The following is a 26,909-nucleotide window of genomic DNA, read 5'->3' on the forward strand; positions in this document are numbered from 1 at the left end:
CATGGGCAACCAAGCCGTTTGTTTGTGATCTGTTTCGTTTTTATAGGACAATGTTTGTTGTACAGTCTAAGTAATTTGTTAAGAAAAATGTCTGTCCAGTCATCAATACCATTGGCCTTGGAGAATTCTGTAGGCCAGTCAACAATCTCTAGGTCAGCTGTGAACTTCCTTATTGAGGCCTCGTCATGGAGTCTAAATGAGACTTTGTTGTATTCAAGTGGTGGTTTACTAATGTTTGTCAGGAGGAAGGTAGGTTAGTGGTCTGTAGTGCTATCTGTGATTATCCCTGATTTAAGGGGGGCTAGTATATTGGTCCATATGTGGTCTATTATGGTTGCACTTGTCTCAGTGAGCCTGGTTGGTTTAGTTATTGTTGGTATGAGAAGTGTGTTGTTCATATTGTTGATGAAATCAGTTACAGGCTGATCATCTAGTAAGCCAAGGTTGATGTTGAAGTCTCCAGCTAAGAGAAGGTGGTGCTTATTCATTTGTCTGTTTGTTATTAGTGACTTTAATTTCTCACTGAAATTTGGGATGTTTGTGTGAGGTATCCGGTAAATGGCACTGATTGTTATAGGTGTCTTAAGGTTTTGTACAGTAAAATTAACAAAAATGTATTCCCCATATTCATCACTAAAGCAAGTGGTGCTAATACAAGATAATTGGTTAGAGTAATAGATTGCAATACCACCCCCAACTTGGTTTGGTCTGCAGTTGTGAATTGCTGTGTATCCTGGTAGAGGGTAGATATCTATTGTGTCCTGCTTAAGCCAGGTCTCAGTAAGAATAATGCAGGAGAAGGGTGTCTTTAGTGATTCAATATGATGGTACCGGATAACTGACTGCCAGATTAGTGATGGCTGACCTGTAGTACTCAAATAGTCACAATCACACTGACAGTGAATATTTTCACCTGCCTGGGTCATTTACTTTTGTCCAGAAATATATACAAAGTATTTATAGGTCCCAGCAATGTTTTAGACATGCTGGAGTATACCTTGAAGCATGGTGTTATGATAAGTGTCAGTAAACTGTTGACAGGCAGTGACACTTGATGAATGTGCACTCAGGGAACCCTCCTTTTATTTGTTTCCACTCTTACACACAAACATGTCTGTGTCTATATCTATCTGTCTGTCTCTCTGTCTCTGCTTATCTGTCTGTCTAGCTCTGCTTATCTGTCTTTCTGTCTGATTGTGTGTGCCTGGAGTATACATGTATGTGTATATGAAACACCTTGAAGAATGGTGTTATGACGTGTCAGTAAACTGTTGACAGCCCAGACTGACACTTGATAAATGGGCACTGCTGCAGGAAACCCTTGCTTTATTTGTTTTCACTGTTACACACAAACATGTCTGTCTGTCTGTCTGTCTAGCTCTGCTTATCTGTCTGCCTGTGTGTGTGTCTGTCTGCTGTCTCTGTCTCATGGAACAACTGTAAAACTGTTGGTTTATGAGCCGCTCCAATTCCTAAGCAAGTAAAAATGCATATTGCGTCATGGTTATTTATGTCTTATATCTACAAGTACAGTATAGCACTTTGCCTGGAATTTTTGTCTTATCCTAGGTAATTTACACTATGTATAATAACTGTACTTATGTGTACATGTGAGAGACAGATAGACAGAGATATAGACAGACAGACAACCAGGGACAGCCAAAGCCAGCCAGCCTGCAGAATACATAAGAAAGAAAGAACAGTGCAGCAGGCCTACTGGCCTATGCAAGGCAGGTCCATGTCACTCCCTGGCTTAGATCAATGACCCACCTAGTCAGGTCACATTCACTGAAGGAAGGAGCATGGCATCAGACCTAGTAACACAAGCTAGTCAGGTCCAACTCTCATCCCCCCACACCCACTCATTTATTTGTCTAACCTATTTTCACTTTCCTCTTAAACAGGGAGTGTTAATGCAACATGACATCAATGAATCCCTGGTGTTAGCCACGCTATTTGCTCTAGTTGGCGCTCAATTGAACTGGTGCTCCCACAAGGTACTAAGTGCTCCCAGATTTTTTAATACCGCACACACTGAGTGCATAGACCCATTCTTTCATGTCTAGGAGACTCAAGCCTATTGTGCGAAATTTGAAGGAATGAAAAATAAAACGATCTACGTTCGGAGCGCTACGCGAGCAAACGTATATCTACGTTTGGGCAGTTTAAGAGTTGAATATAGTGCGATTTTTTTTTGTAAATGCAATTGAAAAAAGCACATTGAAAACTGAATAGTGTGTGCAAAGGCCTTCATAGCACAGGCCATTCAATTTTTGGATCCACTTTTTAGTTCATATTAACGAAAATTCACACTACAGAAATTTGAGAAGAATTGACTGTACTATTTACTACATGTAAGATATCCAACCAGCTCACAGCTAACCCACAATTCAGAGCAGAAGCTCGAGACATATATTGATCCATCCTGATTTGTCACTTGACAGTCTAGGACCAAAACATCGTCTGAAGTTACCTCTCTGAATTGTGGGTTAGCTGTGAATTGTTCCAAGTCATGGTATTGCAACTTTCACCTATCTGAGCCATTAATAAAGCCCAGTAAATAATTTAATCCAGCTTTATTTGATCTAAGTAACTGGAGCTACCCTCCCCTTCCTTGGATCAAACTTTATTATCACCCACTTAAGCCCTCTATGACCTGTAAGGTCATTAATGCAGTCAGTTCTCTTATAGAGTTCCTCTATACAGTGAAATTTTTCATTAGTCTGCCAGAAATGCTCAGACATGTTTCACAATATTTTATTATATGCAAATCACACATTGTATACTATGCAAAGAAATAAAAAATTTGAATTTGAATAAAAGCGACTGAAAAAATAAAGTACAGTGGACCCCCGGTTAACGATCTTTTTTCATTCCAGTAGTATGTTCAGGTGCCAGTACTGACCGAATTTTTTCCCATAAGGAATATTGTGAAGTAGATTAGTCCATTTCAGACCCCCAAACATACACGTACAAACGCACTTACATAAATACACTTACATAATTGGTCGCATTTGGAGGTGATCGTTAAGCGGGGGTCCACTGTATGTCCAAAACTGAATATCACATAGACAGGCCTTCCTAGTACATGCTGCTCAATTTTCAATTACCTTTCCAAGCACATTCATGAAAAATTGCACAATGTATAGGAGCTTTATAAGAATTCCAATTGTAGCATCCTTCCCAAGCATCCAATCCACATTGGGAATATACTTCTGCAACTGAGGTTATAGCTTTTATTCAGGGTATATGAAACAAATGCCTTAAGGTGTGCTGTTAATGATTTTGTTTTTGTACTTGGGTAAATTTAATTTTTTTTTTATGGTTTCTGGTCCAGTCTTGTGGTGGTCAGTGGTCCATAGATGCTGTCAGTTACGTCATGAAACAGTCAGAGGTCTACAGACAGTCCTACTGTACAGTCAGGTCCAAAGTCACAGTCATAATCTGCAACATTCACAAGTCTACAGACAGCATCACAGCCAGGTCTGAAGTCACAGTCATGTTCTGTCACATTCACAAGTCCACAGATAGCATCACAAACAGGTCTGGTTACAGTTACAGATCCACCAACAGCCTCACAGTCATGTTTGTCACATTCATAGATCCACTGACAACCCCAGTTTAATTCACATTCACTGGTCCACCGACAGCCAGCCTCACAGCCACTTTTGGTCATATTCACAGGTCCACTGACAGCCTCACGTTCAGGTCAGCAGTAGTCTTGCCATCAGGCTCTGGGGGATGGCTGTGTTTGCCAGCTTTCACCACATCATTGCCAAGTAGGACCAAACGCCCCGGGCAGGTCCTGTCGCTACACCTCCAGTAGGCCCGCACTCCACGGCTCCGATTTTTGGTGTAAGCGAAGCCCGCAACGTATAGCTTGTTGTCTCTCCTTTGAGAGGTGCCGATCATGAGATGGTCTGTGGTGGCCCCACTCTTCAGCTGAAGAATCTGTGGCCACCAACAGAGAGGGAGTTAGATACATTCTTCCAAAAGCACACGGAAAGCTATTTTTTTATACCGTTCAATTTACAGGATAAAAGCTGTTACTCTACTTTGGCTAACTTTAAAGCCCTGCTCTAGGGTACAATGAATAAATTCATAATACCACAGCTAGAAAAGTTCGCCAAAAACATGAACGTAGGAATCTTATATGTATGTCAAGGTGATTAAGCCGAACCAACAAGTTTGGCCTATTTTGCAAGGGTGTTCTTTGCTGAATCAGTGGAATGAAAATTTGCTTTTGCCATAAATCAGAGCAAAACAAAAAAAACATACCACTGATTTTTAAGTAATGACAAAAGACATTTTGATCCATCCTGGGCCACCATCAAACCACAAGGCAATTGTTAAGTCACTTGAAAATGGTCCAGAATGGACCAAAATGTTATTATAAGATTCCTATTGAGGGTTTTTGGTGAGCTATCTAAGGTATACCACCCCCAACCTCAGGATGCCTCCCACAACAGTCAACACCCACATACCTATAGTTTTTTTTTTTTTTCAAACACCTGAGTATTTCCCGAGGTAACAGGCTCCCCACCCCCCAAAAAAAAAAAAAAACATAAGACACCTGCTGTTATTGTTCACCTAGCAGTAAGTAGGTACCTGGGTGTTAATCAACTGGTGTAGGTGGCATCCTAGGGACAAAATTAACCTAAGTTGTGGGAAATTCTCCATATAACCAAAGGCTTTCTATATAGTATGTCACTGATGTCAGCTATGGTCTGTATAAGTTGTATTATGTACTTGCAGAAATAAAGATTATTATTATTATTATTATTATTATTATTATTAAGCATGCGGACATTGCAGTTCAGATGACCCTCTGACCTGCGGCACCCCAACCCCTCCCTTAGAGTTCAGGCACTTTACTTCTCAGCTCTATGTCTCACCCTACAATAAAACAACAGCTCCCATCTGACCCCAACAGAAGGGCAGCTCCAAGTCCATGGATTGAAAGCCCTTCGTAAGCATCATGGGAATGCCACCCACCTGAGGGGGTCCCAGAACACACCCTTCACCGCCACCGCCTCCCTCATCCCCTACCGTATCATCTTCAGGCCTTCTCTACTTTCCTAGTCCCAGCTGTGGCTTGACAATGGATGGGCAGTGACATCACGAGGTTCATCTTCTAAGTGTGGGATTTTTGGCGAATAACATTGACGAACAACTATTTTGTCTTTATTTAGTTGTGCTCTTCAGGGCAGTCTAAATTAATGTTTGATGTTCACTCTTTTTCCAAGAATGACTGACAGTTATAATGCTCAGTTATGGGCAAATCTATTATGAAACTCATGAAGCTTAAGCTTCAGGGGCCCCTAACCCTGCAGGTGCCCCAGAAGCATCTTTAGTCCACATTGCTTAAAAATTTTGGGTCTACTGTATGAGGAGTTGCAAAGGAGCCCCCATAACAGTTCAAGCTTCAGGGCCCCAAAAATGTAGGTCTGCCACTGTGCTCAGTGTAATGTTAATAAGCATCAACACAAACATCGTAACTTGTACCACATTTAACCCCTTGACCGTTGCAACCCCAAATCCTAAGGTGTTTCCTGGTGTCGCAAAATTTCCGAAAAAATTATTTTTCTTATGCAATGATAGAGAATCTTTTCCCGATTGTAATGATACCAAAAGAATGAAATTTGATGGAAAACTGATGGAATTACTCTCTCGCGAAGTTAGCGACCTTGGCAATACAGTGGACCCCCGGTTAACGATATTTTTTCACTCCAGAAGTATGTTCAGGTGCCAGTACTGACCGAATTTGTTCCCATAAGAAATATTGTGAAGTAGATTAGTCCATTTCAGACCCCCAAACATACACGTACAAACGCACTTACATAAATACACTTACATAATTGGTCGCATTCGGAGGTAATCGTTATGCGGGGGTCCACTGTATTTACGAATTGGCGATTTTGCCCACTTTGAGTCCTATTTTTGGCTAATTCCACTGTTCCAGTCGACCAAACTCATAGCTATTTCCTTAGAACTCCATTTCTTCTATCGACTGAGTACAAGAAACTGCCCATTTACCGATTTCAACTACCCAATAACGTGGTCAGAAATTTTAAATTTGGCCAATTCCACAAAAATTAAAAAAATATGACAATTTCAAAATAGGGTCCAGAATGAACAATGCAGACATTCCTGGCTCTAAAATAACATTTTCTTTGTTCATCAGTTACATCTCCAGTCCCCTCTGATATTACTCTTGCTTTCTATTTTGAATTTTTATTCAAACAAAAAATAGAAGATTTACTGTTATGCAGACTACTGCAATATTGTAATAATTGTATAAATAATGTCAACCCATTCATGACTGCATATTATTGAATGGCTACTTGGACATTTATTGGAAAATTACATCATTTGTTTACTTTTGAACATCATCAAAAGTCAAACATTTCCCCTACTTTGAGCTCCATTTCACAAGGTTCTTTTCATAGTAAACCCAATCAAAATCGCCTCCATTTCTATAATATGATTTACACTCTATCAAATGAGACCAAGAAAACGAGAATACAACCATAAATACTATACGAAAATAGACCACAAAGTTGGTATTTTAATTAAAAAAATAGTCGGAGTTTTTTTTTTCTCATTATGCACTGTGTGCTACAGGATTTTTTTTTATATGGTGCACACAGACCCATTCTCTCACATGTGGGCCTACCAGCTTTCTCCTGCTTGATTTATAGCCACTAGAATTTATGAGTATATATACGTCAAAAACGGTGGCTCGTAAGACGCATATATATGACTAAAATAGTCAAAGGGTTAACCCTTTCAGGGTCCAAGACCCAAATCTGGAGTCACGCACCAGTGTCCAAGAATTTTCAAAAAAAAAATTTGTTATTTTTTCTTATGAAATCGTAGAGAATCTTTTTGTGAAGGTAATAAAACAAAAAGTACGAAATTTGGTGGAAAATTGACGAAATTATGCTCTCGCGAATTTTGATGTGTCAGCGATATTTACGAATCGGCGATTTTGCCGACTTTGACTCCCATTTTAGGCCAATTACATTATTCCAATCAACCAAATTCTTAGCTATTTCACTAGTATTACTTCTATTCTATCGATTGAGCACAAGAAATCGCCAAGTCAACTGTTTCAACTACAAAATAAAGTGATCGGAAATTGTTAATTTGGCCAATTTAACACAAAGTTCAAAATATTCCAATTTCAAAATAGGGTCCAGAATGAACAATGTAGGCATTCCTGGCACTAAACTAACATTTCCTCTGTTCATTAGTTATGTTTTGAGGCTTTACAAATAAATTCCATTTTGATTTTTTATTCACATAATGAATTTTTATTCACACCAAAAAATAGAAGATTTACTGTTATGCAATACTGTAATAATTGTATAAATATCATCACCATATTTGTGAATGTATATTAGACCCACCAGCTGGCGTGTATTAGACGTGTGAGGTCGTTTGTTTACTCTTGAATATCGGCAAAAATTTAACATTTCTGCTACTTTGAGCTCAGTTTCAAGCCATTTCCAGTGCTAAAACCAATCAAAATCATCTCTATTTCTGTAATATGTCTTCCATTCTATCAAATGAGACCAAGAAATCGCAAATACAACTATAAAAAACATACGAAAAAACACTGCAAAGTTGCTGTTTTAATCGAAAAATCATGATTTCATTTTTTTTCTCTCATTATACACAGTGTGCTGCAGGATCTGTTTTATGTGGTGCACACATACCACATAGATGTATTCTCTCATATCTAGGCCCAAATGTACCACTCACAGTTTATCAGAGTGAGCTGAGCTCATGGCGTAGATCTACGGTTTGGACCCTGAACGTAAAGCCGTAGATCTACGGGACGGACCCTGAAAGGGTTAATGTTCACTCTTTACTCAAAAGACATTGCTTGAAAAAGACATCAGCAAATACCACGACCCATTAGAAAACATTTTGGTCCTGGGACCTTGATTACTCCTAACATGTTCGAAGCAATCAAAGTCACAGAACCAAAATGCAATCCAATATAGTCAACTGTCTTACACAGCTCCTCCATACTGCGATTTTTCTGGAAACAAAATAGTACTTCCAAAATTGAATAATGCATACCATGAAGCCCTTTACACTCACTGTTCAATTCTGGATGTAGTTTTTTAATCAAATTAAAAAAAAAAAAACTACAAAATGTAGTGTGTGTGTGTGTGTGTGTACTCACCTAATTGTGGTTGCAGGGGTCGAGACTCAGCTCCTGGACCCGCCTCTTCACTGATAGCTACTAGGTCCTCTCCCTCTGCTTCCTGAGCTTTGTCATACCTCTTCTTAAAACTATGTATGGTTCCTGCCTCCACTACTTCACTTGCTAGGCTATTCCACTTCCTGACGGCTCTATGACTGAAGAAATACTTCCTAACGTCCCTGTGACTCATCTGAGTCTTCAGCTTTCAGTTGTGACCCCTTGTCCCTGTGTCCCCTCTCGGGAACATCCTATCTCTGTCCACCTTGTCTATTCCCCGCAGTATCTTGTATGTCGTTATCATGTCTCCCCTGACCCTTCTGTCCTCCAGTGTCATCAGTCCGATTTCCCTCAACCTTTCCTCGTACGACATTCCCCCGAGCTCTGGGACTAGCCTTGTTGCAAACCTTTGTACTTTCTCTAGCTTCTTGACTTGCTTGACCAGGTGTGGGTTCCAGACTGGTGCTGCATACTCTAGTATGGGCCTAACATACACAGTGTACAGTGTCTTGAACGATTCCTTATTAAGGTATCAGAATGCTATTCTCAGGTTTGCCAGGCGCCCGTATGCTGCAGCAGTTATTTGGTTAATGTGTGCCTCCGGTGATGTGCTTGATGTTATGGACACCCCAAGGTCTTTCTCCCTGAGTGAGGTCTGTAGTCTTTGTCCACCTAGCCTATACTCTATCTGCGGTCTTCTTTGCCCCTCCCCAATCTTCATGACTTTGCATTTGGCAGGGTTGAATTTGAGAAGCCAGTTTCTGGACCACATGTCCAGCCTGTCCAGGTCTCTTTGCAGTCCTGCCTCATCCTCATCCGATTTAATTCTTCTCATCAGCTTTACATCATCTGCGAATAGGGACACTTCAGAGTCTATTCCTTCCATCATGTCGTTCGCATGTATCAAAAATAGCACTGGTCCTAGAACTGACCCCTGTGGGACCCCGCTCGTCACAGGTGCCCACTGTGATACCTCTTCACGTACCATGACTCGTTGTTGCCTCCCTCCCTGTCAGGTATTCCCTGATCCATTACAGTGCCCTCCCTGTTATATGCTCCTGATCCTCCAGCTTCTGCACTAATCTCTTGTGGGGAACTGTGTCAAAGGTCTTCCTGCAGTCTAGGAAAATGCAATCAACCCACCCCTCTCTCTCATGTCTTACTTCTGTTACCTTGTCATAAAACTCCAGAAGGTTTGTGACACAGGATTTGCCTTCCATGAACCCATGCTGGTTTTCATTTATAATCTTGTTCCGTTCCAGGTGTTCCACCACTCTCCTCCTGATAATCTTCTCCATGACTTTGCACACAATACATGTCAGAGACACAGGTCTGTAGTTTAGTGCCTCATTTCTGTTTCCTTTCTTAAATATGGGGAATACATTTGCTGTCTTCCATTTCTCAGGTAGTTGCCCAGTTTCAAGGGATGTGTTGAAGATTGTGGTTAGGGGCACGCACAGCATCTCTGCTCCTTCTCTAAGGACCCATGGGGAGATGTTGTCCAGTCCCATTGCCTTTGAGGTATCAAGGTCACTTAGCAGCTTCTGCACCTCCTCCTTGGTTGTTCGTATGTCATCCAACACTTGTTGATATATTCCCTCTTGATGTTCCCTTCTGTGCTGTCTTCCCAGAGCCCTTCCTGTCTCTACTGTAAAAACTTCCTTAAATCTCCTGTTTAGCTCCTCACATACCTCCTGATTATTTCTTGTGAGTTCTCCACCTTCTGTCCTCAGTCTGATCACCTGGTCATTGACTGTTGTGTGTGTGTGTGTGTGTGTGTGTGTGTGTGTGTGTGTGTGTGTGTGTGTGTGTGTGTGTGTGTGTGTGTGTGTGTGTGTGTGTGTTTGTGTGTGTGTGTGTATGTGTGTGTGTGTGTGTGTGTGTGTGTGTGTGTGTGTGTTTGCGTGTTTTATAACAGAGGTTACTTTAAATTCCTCCTAGTGTTTGTTCCTTTTTTTTTTTTTAAATCACACTTACCGGCATCACATACAGTGGACCCCCCGAGTTTCGTGATTAATCTGTTCCAGAGAGCCTACCGAATGTCGAAATTGCCGAATGGCAAAACTATTTTCCCCATAAGAAATAATGGAAATAAAATTAATCCGCTCCCGGCACACAAAAATATTAAAATAAATTTTTTTTTTTCAAATTAAATAAAGATTTACATACTGAAAACAATGAGAAATCAAGTACATACATATAAAAAATAATAACAACATTACACTTACCTTTACTGAAGACTTCTGGGTGGATGGAAGACAGAAGGAGGGGATAGGAGGAAGGTGTACACTATTGTTTGGAAGGGAAATCCCCTTCCATTAGGACTTCAGGTATGAAGTCCTTATCTGGGGTTACTTCCCTTCTTTGTTTCTTAAAGACACTGGGAACAACTTGAGTCACTGGACCCCTGTCGCACAAAATATCTGTCCAGAGAGCTCTGTTTCTGGCATTTTTTTAAGATTGAAGTGGGACACAACACTGTCATTGTACGCGTTGCTAATACGGCCTGCAACAGCTTTGTTAGAGTGAAGTTCATCCATAAATGTTTGCAATTCAGTCCACTTTGCACAAATGTCCTTAATCTTTGAAGAAGGCACCTTCTTCCATCTCTCTTCCTCCTCCTCTGCAGCAGTTTCCTGAGCTGTGATCTCTTGCTGTTGCAGATGAAGCTCTTGCAGCTCTGCAGTGGTTAGCTCTTCCCTGTGGTCCTCCACCAACTTTTCCACATCCTCACCACTCACCTCCAACCCCAGGGACATCCCCAATGCCACAATAGATTCCACAACTGGCATAGACTCCTTAGGGTCAGCCCCAAACCCTTCAAAATCCCTCTCTTCTACTCATTCTGGCCACAATTTTATCCAAGCAGAGTTCAAAATCCTGGAAGTCACTCCCTCCCAAGACTTACCTATAAGGTTTATGCAATGGAGGATATTTAAGTGATCTTTCCAGAACTCTCTTAGGGTCAATTCTGTGTCTGAGGTCACTTCAAAGCACTTTTGAAACACTGCTTTGGTGTAGAGTTTTTTGAAGTTTGAAATGACCTGCTGGTCCATGGGCTGGAGGAGAGGAGTTGTATTAGGGGGCAAGAACTTCACCGTGATGAAACTAAACTCCTCCACTACTTGCTCTTCCAAGTCTGGAGGATGAGCAGGAGCAATGTCCATTACCAGGAGGCACCTGAGTGACAGTTTATTTTCCAGGAGGTATTTCTTCACACTGGGGCCAAACACTTCATTAAACCAGTCCAGGAAAATATCCCTTGTGACCCATGCCTTACTGATAGCCTTCCACATCACACACAAATTACTCTTGGCGACACTGTTTTTCTTGAACACTCTGGGATTTTCAGAGTGATACACCAGTAAAGGCTTCACTTTAAAATCCCCACTAGCTTGTGTCCTGGGACTGCCGTTTACTCCTGCGTGCTGTAGGTCCTCTTTGGCATTTTCTTCCAAAAGAGGCCTGTTTCGTCACAATTAAACACTTGTTGGGGTTTGAATTCTCCAGTGTCAATGCACTCCTTAAACTCCTGTACAAACTTCTCAGCTGCTTTTTTGTCAGAACTGGCAGCCTCACCATGCCTTATCACACTGTGAATGCCACTATGCTTCTTAACCCTTAAACAGTCCAAAGAGATTGACATTCAAATTCGTAGTGCTACAAAAGGAGACCTACTTTTTTTTACATATTTTCAAATATAACAAAAAAAATGTAGATAAAAGTTTTTTTACACGTTTTCAAATGTAAAACAAAAAAGAAGATCTACATTTTTTTACATACTTTCAAATGTTGAAAAAATGTATATAAAGGGTAAGAATTACTATAGAGATGAAGAAAGAGATAATTGATAAGTATGAAAGTGGAGTGCGTATAGCCGACCTAGTCAAGCTGTACAAGAAACCCCAATCAACCATCGCTACTATTGTGGGCACCAGAAAGACAATCAAGGAAGCTGTTCTTGCCAAAGGTTCAACTGTGTTTTCGAAACAAAGATCGCAATTGATGGAAGATGTTGAGAGACTCTTATTGGTGTGGATAAATGAAAAACAGATAGCAGGAGATAGCGTCTCTCAAGCGATCATATGTGAAAAGGCTAGGAAGTTGCATGACGATTTAATTAAAAAAATGCCTGCAACTAGTGATGATGTGAGTGAATTTAAGGCCAGCAAAGGTTGGTTTGAGAGATTTAAGAAGCGTAGTGGCATCCATAGTGTGATAAGGCATGGTGAGGCTGCCAGTTCGGACCACAAAGCGGCTGAAAAATATGTGCAGGAATTCAAGGAGTACATAGAAACTGAAGGACTGAAACCTGAACAAGTGTTTAATTGTGATGAAACAGGCCTGTTCTGGAAGAAAATGCCAAGCAGGACCTACATTACTCAGGAGGAAAAGGCACTCCCAGGACATAAGCCTATGAAAGACAGGCTTACTTTGTTGATGTGTGCCAATGCTACTGGTGATTGCAAAGTGAAGCCTTTATTAGTGTATCACTCTGAAACTCCCAGAGCGTTCAGGCAAAAGAATGTCCTCAAGGATAATTTGTGTGTGCTGTGGAGGGCAAACAGTAAGGCATGGGTCACTAGGGAATTTTTCTATAACTGGTTACACCATGCATTTGCCCCCAATGTGAAAAATTACCTAACTGAAAAGAAATTAGAACTTAAGTGCCTCCTGGTGTTAGACAATGCCCCTGGTCATCCTACAGACGTGTCAGAGCGACTTTATGGGGACATGAGCTTCATTAAGGTGAAGTTTTTGCCTCCTAATACCACTCCTCTCCTGCAGCCCATGGACCAGCAGGTTATTTCCAACTTCAAGAAACTGTACACAAAAGCTCTGTTTGAAAGGTGCTTTGTAATGACCTCAGAAACTCAACTGACTCTAAGAGAGTTTTGGAGAGATCACTTTAACATCCTCAATTGTGTAAACCTTATAGGTAAGGCTTGGGAGGAAGTGACAAAGAGGACCTTGAACTCTGCTTGGAAGAAACTGTGGCCAGAATGTGTAGAGAAAAGGGATTTTGAAGGGTTTGAGGCTAACCCTGAGAATCCTGTGCCAGTTGAGGAATCCATTGTGGCATTGGGAAAGTCCTTGGGGTTGGAGGTTAGTGGGGAGGATGTGGAAGAGTTGGTGGAGGAGGACAATGAAGAACTAACCACTGATGAGCTGCTAGATCAACTTCAACAGCAAGAGGCCACACCTGAGGAAATTGCTTCGGAGGAGGGGAGAGAGAAATTGAAGAAGTTGCCTACTTCAAAGATTAAGGAAATCTGTGCTAAGTGGCTTGAAGTGCAAACCTTCATGGATGAAAATCACCCTCACACAGCTATTGCAAGCCGTGCTGGTGATTATTACACTGACAATGTTGTGAAACACTTTAGGCAAGTCATAAAGGAACGAGAGGTACAGGCCACTATGGACAGATATCTTGTGCGAAAGAAGTCCAGTGACTCTGAAGCTGGCCCTAGTGGCATTAAAAGAAGAAGGGAAGTAACCCCAGAAAAGGACTTACTACCTCAAGTCCTAATGGAAGGGGATTCCCCTTCTAAACAGTAAGAAGATATTGCTCTCCCCTCCTCCCATCCCATCAATCATCACCAGATCTTCAATAAAAGTAAGTGTCATTTAATTGTGCATGCCTTTTTCAGTTTGTGTGTATTAAAATTAACATTTCATGTGGTAAAAAAAATTTTTTTTCATACTTTTGGGCGTCTTGCACGGATTAATTTTATTTCCATTATTTCTTATGGGGAAAATTGATTCGCATAACGATTATTTCGCATAACGATGAGCCCTCTTGCACGGATTAAAATCGTTAACCGGGGGTCCACTGTATACGTTTGGACCATTTAACCCTTTTGAGGGTTTCGGACGTACTAGTACGGCTTACGACCCAGGGTTTTTGACGTACTAGTACGCCTAAATTCTAGCGCCCTCAAATCTAGTGGGAGAAAGCTGGTAGGCCTCCATATGAAAGAATGGGTCTATGTGGTCAGTGTGCACAGTATAAAAAAATCCAGCAGCACACAGTGCATAATGAGAAAAAAAAAACTTTGACCGTTTTTTTGGAATAAAACAGCGACTTTGCACTGTATTTTCGTATGGTATTTATTGTTGTATTCTAGTTTTCTTGGTCTCATTTTATAGAATGGAAGGCATATCATAGAAATTGAGATGATTTTGACTGGTTTTTCAATGAAAAGTACCTTGAAATTGAGCTCAAAGTAGCAGAAATGTTAGATTTTTACCAAAGTTCAAAAGTAAACAAATCATGCCAAGCGTCCAATACACGTCAACTGGTGAGTCTAATATTCTTTTGCAAGTGCGCCAATATGATTCATATCATTTTTTACACTAGTGCAGTAGTCTGCATAACAGTAAATCTATTTTTTGTGAGAATAAAAATTCAAAGTGGAAAGCAAAAGAATGTAAGAGGGGCCTTGAGACGTGACTAATGAACAGAGGAAATGTCATTTTAGTGCCAGGAATGTATTTCTTGTTTGTTCTGGACCCTATTCAGAAATTGGCATCTTTTGAAATTTGTGTGAAATTGGCAAAAATGCTAAATTCTGACCACTGTACTGGATAGTTGAAATTGGTAAATGGGTGGTTTCTTGCACTCATTCAATAGAAAAAATGGAGTTCTAGCTAAATATTCATGTTTTTTGTCGACTAGTACAGTTGAACTGGCCGAAAATGGGGTTCAAAGTGGGCAAAATCGCCGATCCATAAACATCGCCGAGACCGCTAACTTCGTGAGAGCATAATTCCGCAAGTTTTCCATCAAATTTCATATTTTTGGTGTCATTATGATCGAGAAAAGATTCTCTATCTTTTCATAAGAAAAAATTATTATTTTTTTTTTTAAATTTGGCCGACCCTGAGAACGAGTCTCGGAGAGGGCCTGTCGACCCTCAAAGGGTTAAGGGTTAAATCTCTCAAACCAACCTTTGCTGGACTTAAAATCACAAGCTTCACCACTTGTTGCAGGCATTTTCTTTATGAGATCGTCATGCAACTGCTTTGCCTTTTCACATATTATCGACTGCATAACACTATATCCTGCTAACTGTTTTTCGGTAATCCACACCAACAATAACCTTTCCACTTCTTCGAGGATTTGCAATCTCTTTTTAGTCAGCATATCTACCCCTTTTGCAACAACAGCACACTTTATATCCTTTACTTTCGCCACGTTCGAAGTGATGGTTGAATTTGGTTTGCCATACATCCTGGCAAGTTCTGTAACACGCACTCTGCTCTCATATTGTTCAATGATTTCCTTCTTGAATTTGATCGTGTTCCTCACTTTCTTTACCAAAGGGCTTGCACTAGCTTTCCTTGGGCCCATAGTGACTTATTTAGCAGTTGCAGTCGCAAAAAAATGGATTATTACGAAGCGTATTGTATGAACCAGTGGGGTGATGGTCACCTGCTGGTAAACAATGGCACACTGAGTGTGAATGGTGCAGGAGACTGGCTTTGTGAAATATTAATTTTAATACACACAAACTGAAGAAGACTTGTACAATTACATGACACTTACATTTATTGAAGATCTGGTGATGACTGATGGGATGGGAGGAGGGGAGACTGTGGATGGTGTTAGTGTTTAGAAGGGGAATTCCCTTCCATTAGGACTTGAGGTGTCAAGTCCTTTTCTGGGGTTACTTCCCTTCTTCTTTTAATGCCACTAGGACCAGCTTGAGAGTCACTTGACCTCTGTTGCACAACCTCCCGTTCCTTTATGACATTCCTAAAGTGTTTCACAACATTGTCAGTGTCATATTTAAACACTTGTTCAGGTTTCAGTTCTTCACTGTCTATGTACTCCTTGAATTCCTGCACATATTTTTCAGCTGCTTTTTGGTCCAAACTGGCAGCCTCACCATGCCTTATCACACTATGTATGCCACTACAATTCTTAAATCTCTCAAACCAACCTTTGCTGGCCTTAAATTCACTCACATCACTAGTTGCAGGAATTTTTCTAATTAAATCGTCATGCAACTTCCTAGCCTTTTCACATATGATCACTTGAGAGATGCTATCTCCTACTATCTGTTTTTCGTTTATCCACACCAATAACAGTCTCTCAACATCTTCTATCACTTGCGATCTCAGTTTCAAAAACATAGTTGCACCTTTGGCAAGAACAGCTTCCTTGATTGCCGTTTTCTTGCCCACAATAGTAGCGATGGTTGATTGGGGTTTTGTGTACAACCTGGCCAGCTCGGAGACACGCACTCCACTTTCATACTTAGCAATGATCTCTTTCTTCATATCCATAGTAATTCTCACCCTTTTTGCTGTAGGGTTGGCACTAGAAGCTTTCTTGGGGCCCATGGTGACTTATTTTGCAGGTGCAATCACTAAAAACGCTGTGATAATATGAAATGTTCCGATTGTATGTTTGGATGGGACCGCGGTGACTGGCTGGCTTGTAAACACTGGCCACAAGTGGAAGCGTCTCAGACAGAACAAATAGTGTCGGTCGAGTTTTTTAGCACTAGTCGAGGCAAAATTTTTGCGTTAAAATGTATCGCTAGTCGGATTTAACGTTAGATGATGCCATCATTGGTCGAGGGTCCACTGTAGTTTTGTGATTGATTCTCCCCAAAAAATAACAGTATTGATGGATTTCCTAAAAAAAGACACCAAATAATTATATCATACACTGTGGTCTTTGTTGTGTGTACTGTGAAGTTTTTCTCACGATGCATGTGTCTATTCAGGTGGTCTGTTTGAAAAAAAAAGTCTGATGGTGTTGAACGCAAAACAAGCGTCTGATAATGTTAATCGCAGAACAAACGTCTGTTAACATTAAATGCAGAACAAACATCTGATAATGTTAAATGCAGAACAAACGTCTGATAATGTTAAATGCAGAACAAACATCTGATAATGTTAGTCGCAGAACAAATGTCTCATAATATTAAACGCAGAACAAACAGTTGTCAGATAATTCACTGCAGACACTGTCAGATAATTCACTGCAGACACTGTCAGATAATTCACTGCAGACACTGTCAGATAATTCACTGCAGACACTGTCAGATAATTCACTGCAGACACTGTCAGATAATTCACTGCAGACACTGTCAGATAATTCACTGCAGACACTGTCAGATAATTCACTGCAGACACTGTCAGATAATTCACTGCAGACACTGTCAGATAATTCACTGCAGACACTGTCAGATAATTCACTGCAGACACTGTCAGATAATTCACTGCAGACACTGTCAGATAATTCACTGCAGACACTGTCAGATAATTCACTGCAGACACTGTCAGATAATTCACTGCAGACACTGTCAGATAATTCACTGCAGACACTGTCAGATAATTCACTGCAGACACTGTCAGATAATTCATGGACAGACACTAAACAACACATTAAGACTGTTTTATTTTTACTAAATATTTACAAACACATTTAATTTTTTACATATATAAAAGTATAGCATTAAGTCATGATATTGTACATAAGGCATGCATATCCTCTCAGTACTCTCCAACAACTCTCATGGTACTCTCCAACAAATCTCTTGGTACTCTGCAACAAATCTCACTCAGTACTCTGCAACAAATCTCACTCAGTACTCTGCAAAAGATCTCACTCAGTACTCTGCAATAACTCTCAGTACTCTGCAACAACACTGTCTTGGTACTCAACTCACCAACAACTCTCTCGGTACTCAACTCACCAAATACTCTCAGCACTCAACTCACCAACTACTCTCTCAGTACTCAACCCACCAACAACTCTCTCAGTACTCAACTTACCAACAACTCTCTCAGTTCTCAACTCACTAACAACTCTCAGTACTCAACTCACCAACAACTCTCTCGGTACTCAATACTATACTTGGCTAACCCGGTCAACCATCCATTTCAACACCAACAACACAACAGCTCCGAGAGATTTCCCAGCTCTGGAGCCTGGCTTGGTTCAGGCTCCCATATACTATAATATTTCAGAGAATACAACTGTGAGAATTTACAATGAACAACAAATATACCATACTGTATGTGGTATATTATTTTTTTTAACACATCGGCCATTTCCCACCAAGGCAGGGTGGCCCGAAAAAGAAAAACTTTCACCATCATTCACTTCATCACTGTCTTCCCAAAGGTGTGTTTACACTACAGTTATAAAACTGCAACATTAACACACCTCCTTCAGAGTGACGGCACTGTACTTCCCATCTCCAGAACTCAAGTCCAGCCTGCCAGTTTCCCTTAACCCCTTCATAAATATTACCCTGCTCACACTCCAACAGTACGTCAAGTCCTAAAAACCATTTGTCTCCATTTGCTCCTATTTAACATGCTCACACATATTTGCTGGAAGTCCAAACCCCTTGCACACAAAACCTCCTTTACCCCCTCCCTCCAACCTTTCCTAGGCCGACCCCTACCCCGCCTTTCCTCCACTACAGATTTATAAACTCTCGAAGTCATTCTATTTACTTCCACCCTCTCTACATGTCCGAACCACCTCAACAACCCCTATGGTAGTGTGTATATGTGTATATGTATGTGTGTATAAATATATATATATATATATATATATATATATATATATATAAAATTATATATATATATATATATATACAGTGGAACCTTGACTTAAGAGTTTAATCCGTTCCAGGAGCTAGCTCATAACTCAATTTACTCGTATATCAAATTAATTTTCCTCATTTAAATTAACTGAAAAGCCATTAATTTGTACCTGCACTCTGGAGAGACAAGAAAAAATACTTGAATGTGACGCTATTATCAACTGTACGGCTTATTTATCTATCACAATTCATCTAATATGACATAATAAACAATATAATTAGCACAGAAACATGATATATACTCAAGAATGAATAAAATAGGCCATAATATGGTGGCAGAGGAAGTGGCAGCAGCAGAAGCATTGGCCATTTCTGTACCAACTTGACTAGTATCTTCCCATGTTCTTACTGTAAGAGAAAACGGAGTATTTTTGAGGCTAACTGCAGTACATCAGTAGGACCCATGGTTAGAAAAAAGAAATTTGGCCAAATGACTGCAAAAAAATGTAAACAAGCACGAGAGAACTGCCCCCACAGGGATGTAAACATGTTTACTGCTTACCAGCTGTGCCAACTAGCAGAAGCAATCTGAATTATTATTACATACGAATTATGCATTATTATTATTATTATTATTATTATTATTATTATTAATTTAGGGAACTGAAGCTCTATCATAATAATAATAATTATTATTAATTTTAGGAACTGAAGCTCTATTGTTATAATAATAATACATTATTAATAGTGGTAGTATTATATTATTATTATTATCGTTAATTTAGGGAACTGAAGCTCTATCATTATTATTATTATTAATTTAAGGAACTGAAGCTCTATCATTATACTAATACAGATCCTCCATCACAAATCCGGCATCATTGGGACCTGTAGTGTGCCGGATTACTGAGTTTGCCGGATTACAGAGTGGTTAGGTTAGAATACACTTAATAAAATTAACCAACTTGACTTGCACAAAGTTCATTGAACACCAGCAAAAATCGAACATTTCCGCTACTTTGAGCTCAATTTCAAGGTACTTTTTGTCATGAAAGCAATCAAAATCATGTCTATTTCTGTAATATATCTTCCATTCTATCAAATGAGACCAAAAAAATGAGTATACAACTATAAAAACCATATGAAAATATACCGCAAAGAGGCGGCTAATGGCTGAGAAGTGAACTCCCTTATTTATTGTCCGTCTTTTTTATTTTTGGTGTACGTTAAGAAGCATCTTTCCATCATACATTGCTAAAGTTTCAATGAGATAGCCCAACAAACAACTGAGAAAAAAAATAAGTAACCCCGGAAAAGGACTTGCCACCTCAAGTCGTAATGGAAGGGGATTCCCCTTCTAAACACTAACACCATCAACACTCTCCCCTCCTCCCATTCCATCAATCATCACCAGATCTTCAATAAAGGTAAGTGTCATGTAACTGTGCATGTCTTCTTCAGTTTGTGTGTATTAAAATTAATATTTCATGTGGTAAAATTTTTTTTTTTCAATACTTTGGGGTGTCAGGAACGGATTAATTTGATTTCCAGTATTTCTTATGGGGAAAATTAACTCGACTAACGATAATTTCGATTAACGATGAGCTCTCAGGAACGGATTAATATCGTTGGTCAAGGGTCCACTGTATTATTATTATTATTATGATTATTAATTTAGTAAACTGAAGCTCTATTGTTATTATAATAATACAGTAGACCGCCATTCAAGAATTGCTGCACAATTTTATGTAACACGTTGTATAATTAATTTAACATGCTTTAGTTTGTGGGAATGAAAAAAAAAAATCTCTTTTGCTCAAGCGGCTACCTTGTTGTGTAGCAGCCGGGGAGCCCTCCCCTACCACTCCCCGACACCACCCCCCACCATCCCCTACCACTCCCCAACACCCCCCCACCATCCCCTACCATTGCCAAAACAACCCCCACCATCCCCAACCACTCCCCTACATCAACCCCTACCATCCCCTACCACCACCCACACCACTCCCAACCATCCCCTACCACTCCCCGACACCACCCCCCACCATCCCAGCATTCGTAATTCATACGTGTCCAGTCTTTATCTGCTACAAGGCAGATGTGTTTGTCAATTGTGTTATGATATTTTAATTACTATATCTTGTATCTGCCAAGCAATCATGACACTCAGTAACCATACCAGTGTTGCTGAAAGTGGCAAGAAGAGGTATAAGCACTTAAGTATGTATTAGAATTAACAAAGATATTAGAAAAGAGATAACCTGTAGCCATAACTGAAGTGTTACTTTGTACACAGAAAAAGAGGTTAACATGAGTTTGTGTGATTGACTGACTGAATAACTGACTTACTGAATGACTGACTGACTGACTTACCAAGTGACTTTCTGAGTGACTTGACTGAGTGACTTGACTTACTGAATGACTGAGTGACTTACTGAATGACTTGACTGACTTACTGAATGACTTGACTGACTTACTGAGTAACTTGACTGTAATAATATTATATTATTATTGCTGAGAAGAAAAAGAAAATGATTTCCATGGAATTAAAGAATGAAATCAATGATAAACAAGCGAGGTGTCCAGGGTTTGGGTTAAGGGAGAAGAGGGAGGGGAGAGCTGGCTTGTAACTCAGAGCAAAAAATTGACCCAGGGACGGCTCGTATCTCAAAAAACTCGTAAGTTGGGACACTTGTAAATGAAGGTTCCATTGTACAGTGGACCCCCGATTTACGATATTATTTCATTCCAGAAGTATGTTCAGGTGCCAGTACTGACCGAATTTGTTCCCATAAGGAATATTGTGAAATAGATTAGTCCATTTCAGACCCCCAAACATACACATACAAACGCACTTACATAAATACACTTACATAATTGTATGTATATACATGTGTGTGTGTATATACATGTATATATATGTATATACATGTATATATATGTATATACATGTATATATATGTATATACATGTATATATATGTATATACATGTATATATATGTATATACATGTATATATATGTATATACATGTATATATATGTATATACATGTATGTATATACATGTATATATATGTATATACATGTATATATATGTATATACATGTATATATATGTATATACATATATATGTATATGTATGTATATATATATATATATATATATATATATATATATATATATGTATATATATGTATATATATATATATATATATATATATATATATATATATATATATATATATATATATATATATATATATATATATATATATATATATATATATATATAATGTATATATTTTTTTTTTTTGCAACAAGTCGGTCGTCTCCCACTGAGGCAGGGTGACCCAAAAAGAAAGAAAATACTTTCATCATCATTCAACACTTTCACCATACTCACACATTATCACTGCTTTTGCAGAGGTGCTCAGAATACAACAGTCTAGAAGCATATACGTATAAAGGTACACAACATATCCCTCAAAACTGCCAATATCCCAAATCCCTCCTGTAGAGTGCAGGCATTGTACTTCCCATTTCCAGGACTCAAGTCCGACTATATGAAAATAACCGGTTTCCCTGAATCCCTTCACTAAATATTACCCTGCTCACACTCCAACGGATCGTCAGGTCCCAAGTATCATTCGTCTCCATTCACTCCTATCTAACACGCTCATGCACGCTTGCTGGAAGTCCAAGCCCCTCGCCCACAAAACCTCCTTTACCCCCTCTTTCCAACCCTTTCGAGGACGACCCCTACCCCTCTTTCCTTCCCCTATAGATTTATATGCTTTCCATGTCATTCTACTTTGATCCATTCTCTCTAAATGACCAAACCACCTCAATAACCCCTCTTCTGCCCTCTGACTAATGCTTTTATTAACTCCACACCTTCTCCTAATTTCCACACTCCGAATTTTCTGCATAATATTTACATCACACATTGCCCTTAGACAGGACATCTCCACTGCCTCCAACCGTCTCCTCGCTGCTGCATTTACCACCCAAGCTTCACATCCATATAAGAGTGTTGGTACTACTATACTTTCATACATTCCCTTCTTTGCCTCCATAGATAACGTTTTTTGACTCCACATATACCTCAACGCACCACTCACCTTTTTTCCCTCATCAATTCTATGATTAACCTCATCCTTCATAAATCCATCCGCCGACACGTCAACTCCCAAGTATCTGAAAACATTCACTTCTTCCATACTACTCCTCCCCAATTTGATATCCAATTTTTCTTTATCTAAATCATTTGATACCATCATCACCTTACTCATTTCTATGTTCACTTTCAACTTTCTACCTTTACACACATTCTCAAACTCATCCACTAACCTTTGCAATTTTTCTTTAGAATCTCCCATAAGCACAGTATCATCAGCAAAAAGTAACTGTGTCAATTCCCATTTTGAATTTGATTCCCCATAATTTAATCCCACCCCTCTCCCGAACACCCTAGCATTTACTTCTTTTACAACCCCATCTATAAATATATTAAACAACCATGGTGACATTACACATCCCTGTCTAAGACCTACTTTTACCGGGAAGTATTCTCCCTCTCTTCTACACACCCTAACCTGAGCCTCACTATCCTCATAAAAGCTCTTTACAGCATTTAATAACTTACCACCTATTCCATAAACTTGCAAGATCTGCCACATTGCTCCTCTATCCACTCTATCATATGCCTTTTCTAAATCCATAAATGCAATAAAAACTTCCCTACCTTTATCTAAATACTGTTCACATATATGCTTCAATGTAAACACTTGATCTACACATCCCCTACCCACTCTGAAGCCTCCTTGCTCATCCGCAATTCTACATTCTGTCTTACCTCTAATTCTTTCAATTATAACTCTACCATATACTTTTCCTGGTATACTCAGTAAACTTATTCCTCTATAATTTTTACAATCTCTTTTGTCCCCTTTCCCTTTATATAAAGGGACTATACATGCTCTCCGCCAATCCCTAGGTACCTTCCCCTCTTTCATACATTTATTAAACAAAAGTACCAACCACTCCAACACTATATCCCCCCCCCTGCTTTTAACATTTCTCTCATGATCCCATCAGTTCCAGCTGCTTTACCCCCTTTCATTCTACGTAATGCCTCACGTACCTCCACCACACTTACATTCTGCTCTTCTTCACTCCTAAAAGATGGTATACCTCCCTGGCCAGTGCATGAAATTATCGCCTCCCTTTCTTCCTCAACATTTAAAAGTTCCTCAAAATATTCTTGCCATCTACCTAATACCTCCCTCTCCCCATCTACTAACTCCCCTACTCTGTTTTTAAGGGACAAATCCATAGTTTCCCTAGGCTTTCTTAACTTGTTTAACTCACTCCAAAATTTTTTCTTATTTTCATTAAAATTTCTTGACAGTGCCTCTCCCACTCTTTCATCTGCTCTCCTTTTGCACTCTCTCACCACTCTCTTCACCTTTCTTTTACTCTCCATATACTCTGCTCTTCTTATAACACTTCTGCTTTGTAAAAACCTCTCGTAAGCTACCTTTTTCTCTTTTATCACACCCTTTACTTCATCATTCCACCAATCACTCCTCTTTCCTCCTGCCCCCACCCTCCTATAATGTATATATATATATATATATATATATATATATATATATATATATATATATATATATATATATATATACACATGTATATACATGTATATACATACATACAATAGACCCTCGGGTAACAGCATCATCGGCTAATGGCAAAATCGGATAGCACCACGTTTTTGCATCAAAATATTGGCTCAGCTAACGTCCAAGAACTTGGTTAAGGACATTTGTCCCAAATGTATCCACGCGGCCTGAGCCCATGTACAGCTAGCGTGCCATTGTTTACAAGCCAGGGAGGATGATTCCAGGTGTAAATGCGACATATTTTGTATTATTCCATTGTTTTTAGTGCTTGTAACTGCTAAATAAACCACCATGGGCCCAAAGAAAGCTTCTAGTGCCAGCCCTGTGGTAAAGAAGGAAAGAAACACAGTAGACTTCAAGAAAAAACTCGTAGCAAAGTACCAAAGTGGAGGAGGAAGAGAGAGGAGAGAATGTGCCTTCTGCAGTGATTCAATGATTCTAAGATATGTACAATACTAAAGCAGTAGGTATCGATAAATTCTATAGTGCCAGCAAGTGATAAAGTGTAGAATTAACAGTGTAGCAAGTAAGTTAAACGAGTAAGCGATAGAAAAACGACACAAAAGTAATTCTCCAGTGTTGTTGGATGTGTATAGGGCCAATGAACATATACCACCCTGCTATCCTCCACCACCTTAAACCTCTGCCAGCATCTCCTCCATCAAACTAATTAAACTAACATCTCCTCCAAGGTAAGTGTAAATATAAAAGTATAAGTATAAAAGTTTTTCTTCTTCTCTTTTTTAGTAAATGTCTACAGGAGAAGGGGTTACTAGCCCATTGCTCCCGGCATTTTAGTCGCCTCATACGACACGCATGGCTTACGGAGGAAAGATTCTTTTCCACTTCCCCATGGACAATAGAAGAAATAAAGAGGAACAAGAACTATTTAGAAAAAGGAGAAAAACCTAGATGTATGTATATATATATGCATGTGCGTGTCTGTGAAGTGTGACCAAAGTGTAAGTAGGAGTAGCAAGATATCCCTGTTATCTAGCGTGTTTATGAGACAGAAAAAGAAACCAGCAATCCTGCCATCATGCAAAACAGTTACACGTTTCTGTTTCACAGTCATCTGGCAGGACGGTAGTACTTCCCTGGGTGGTTGCTGTCTACCAACCTACTACCTACCAGGTGTTTGCAGTGAAACATATAAGTGAACAGTATTTAGATAAGGCTAAAGAGGTCTTCGTGGCATTTATGGATTTGGAAAAGGCGTATGACAGGGTGGATAGGGGGGCAATGTGGCAGATGTTGCAGGTGTATGGTGTAGGAGGTAGGTTACTGAAAGCAGTGAACAGTTTTTACGAGGATAGTGAGGCTCGAGTTAGAGTATGTAGGAAAGAGGGAAATTATTTCCCAGTAAAAGTAGGCCTTAGACAAGGATGTGTGATGTCACCGTGGTTGTTTAATATATTTATAGATGGGGTTGTAAGAGAAGTAAATGCGAGGGTCTTGGCAAGAGGCGTGGAGTTAAAAGATAAAGAATCACACATAAAGTGGGAGTTGTCACAGTTGCTCTTTGCTGATGACACTGTGCTCTTGGGAGATTCTGAAGAGAAGTTGCAGAGATTGGTGGATGAATTTGGTAGGGTGTGCAAAAGAAGAAAATTGAAAGTGAATACAGGAAAGAGTAAGGTTATGATGATAACAAAAAGATTAGGTGATGAAAGATTGGATATCAGATTGGAGGGAGAGAGTATGGAGGAGGTGAATGTATTCAGATATTTGGGAGTGGACGTGTCAGCAGATGGGTCTATGAAAGATGAGGTGAATCATAGAATTGATGAGGGGAAAAGGGTGAGTGGTGCACTTAGGTGTCTGTGGAGACAAAGAACTTTGTCCTTGGAGGCAAAGAGGGGAATGTATGAGAGTATAGTTTTACCAACGCTCTTATATGGGTGTGAAGCATGGGTGATGAATGTTGCAGCGAGGAGAAGGCTGGAGGCAGTGGAGATGTCATGTCTGAGAGCAATGTGTGGTGTGAATATAACGCAGAGAATTCGTAGTTTGGAAGTTAGGAGGAGGTGCGGGATTACCAAAACTGTTGTCCAGAGGGCTGAGGAAGGGTTGTTGAGGTGGTTCGGACATGTGGAGAGAATGGAGCGAAACAGAATAACTTCAAGAGTGTATCAGTCTGTAGTGGAAGGAAGGCGGGGTAGGGGTCGGCCTAGGAAAGTTTGGAGGGAGGGGGTCAAGGAGGTTTTGTGTGCGAGGGGCTTGGACTTCCAGCAGGCATGCGTGAGCGTGTTTGATAGGAGTGAATGGAGACAAATGGTTTTTAATACTTGACGTGCTGTTGGAGTGTGAGCAAAGTAACATTTATGAAGGGGTTCAGGGAAACCGGCAGGCCGGACTTGAGTCCTGGAGATGGGAAGTACAGTGCCTGCACTCTGAAGGAGGGGTGTTAATGTTGCAGTTTAAAAACTGTAGTGT

At 39.8% G+C, this 26,909-nt stretch overlaps 1 protein-coding gene across 4 annotated transcripts in view; it reads right to left on the reverse strand.

Annotated features, from left to right (window-relative positions):
* The window catches only part of LOC128687294 (protein bric-a-brac 2), a 273,407-nt gene that overhangs the window by 62,954 nt on the left and 183,544 nt on the right, over nt 1-26,909 (reverse strand). Inside the window, exon 5 of one of the 4 annotated variants that reach the window (XM_070098439.1) lies at nt 3,703-3,951. The exons of the other annotated variants lie outside the window; for them this stretch is intronic. Coding sequence (XP_069954540.1) covers nt 3,703-3,951 — 249 coding nt within the window. The remainder of the gene's footprint in view (nt 1-3,702; nt 3,952-26,909) is intronic. 4 annotated transcript variants of the gene reach the window in all.

This window comes from Cherax quadricarinatus, chromosome 62, assembly GCF_038502225.1.
Source record: "Cherax quadricarinatus isolate ZL_2023a chromosome 62, ASM3850222v1, whole genome shotgun sequence".
Classification (NCBI taxonomy): domain Eukaryota; kingdom Metazoa; phylum Arthropoda; class Malacostraca; order Decapoda; family Parastacidae; genus Cherax; species Cherax quadricarinatus.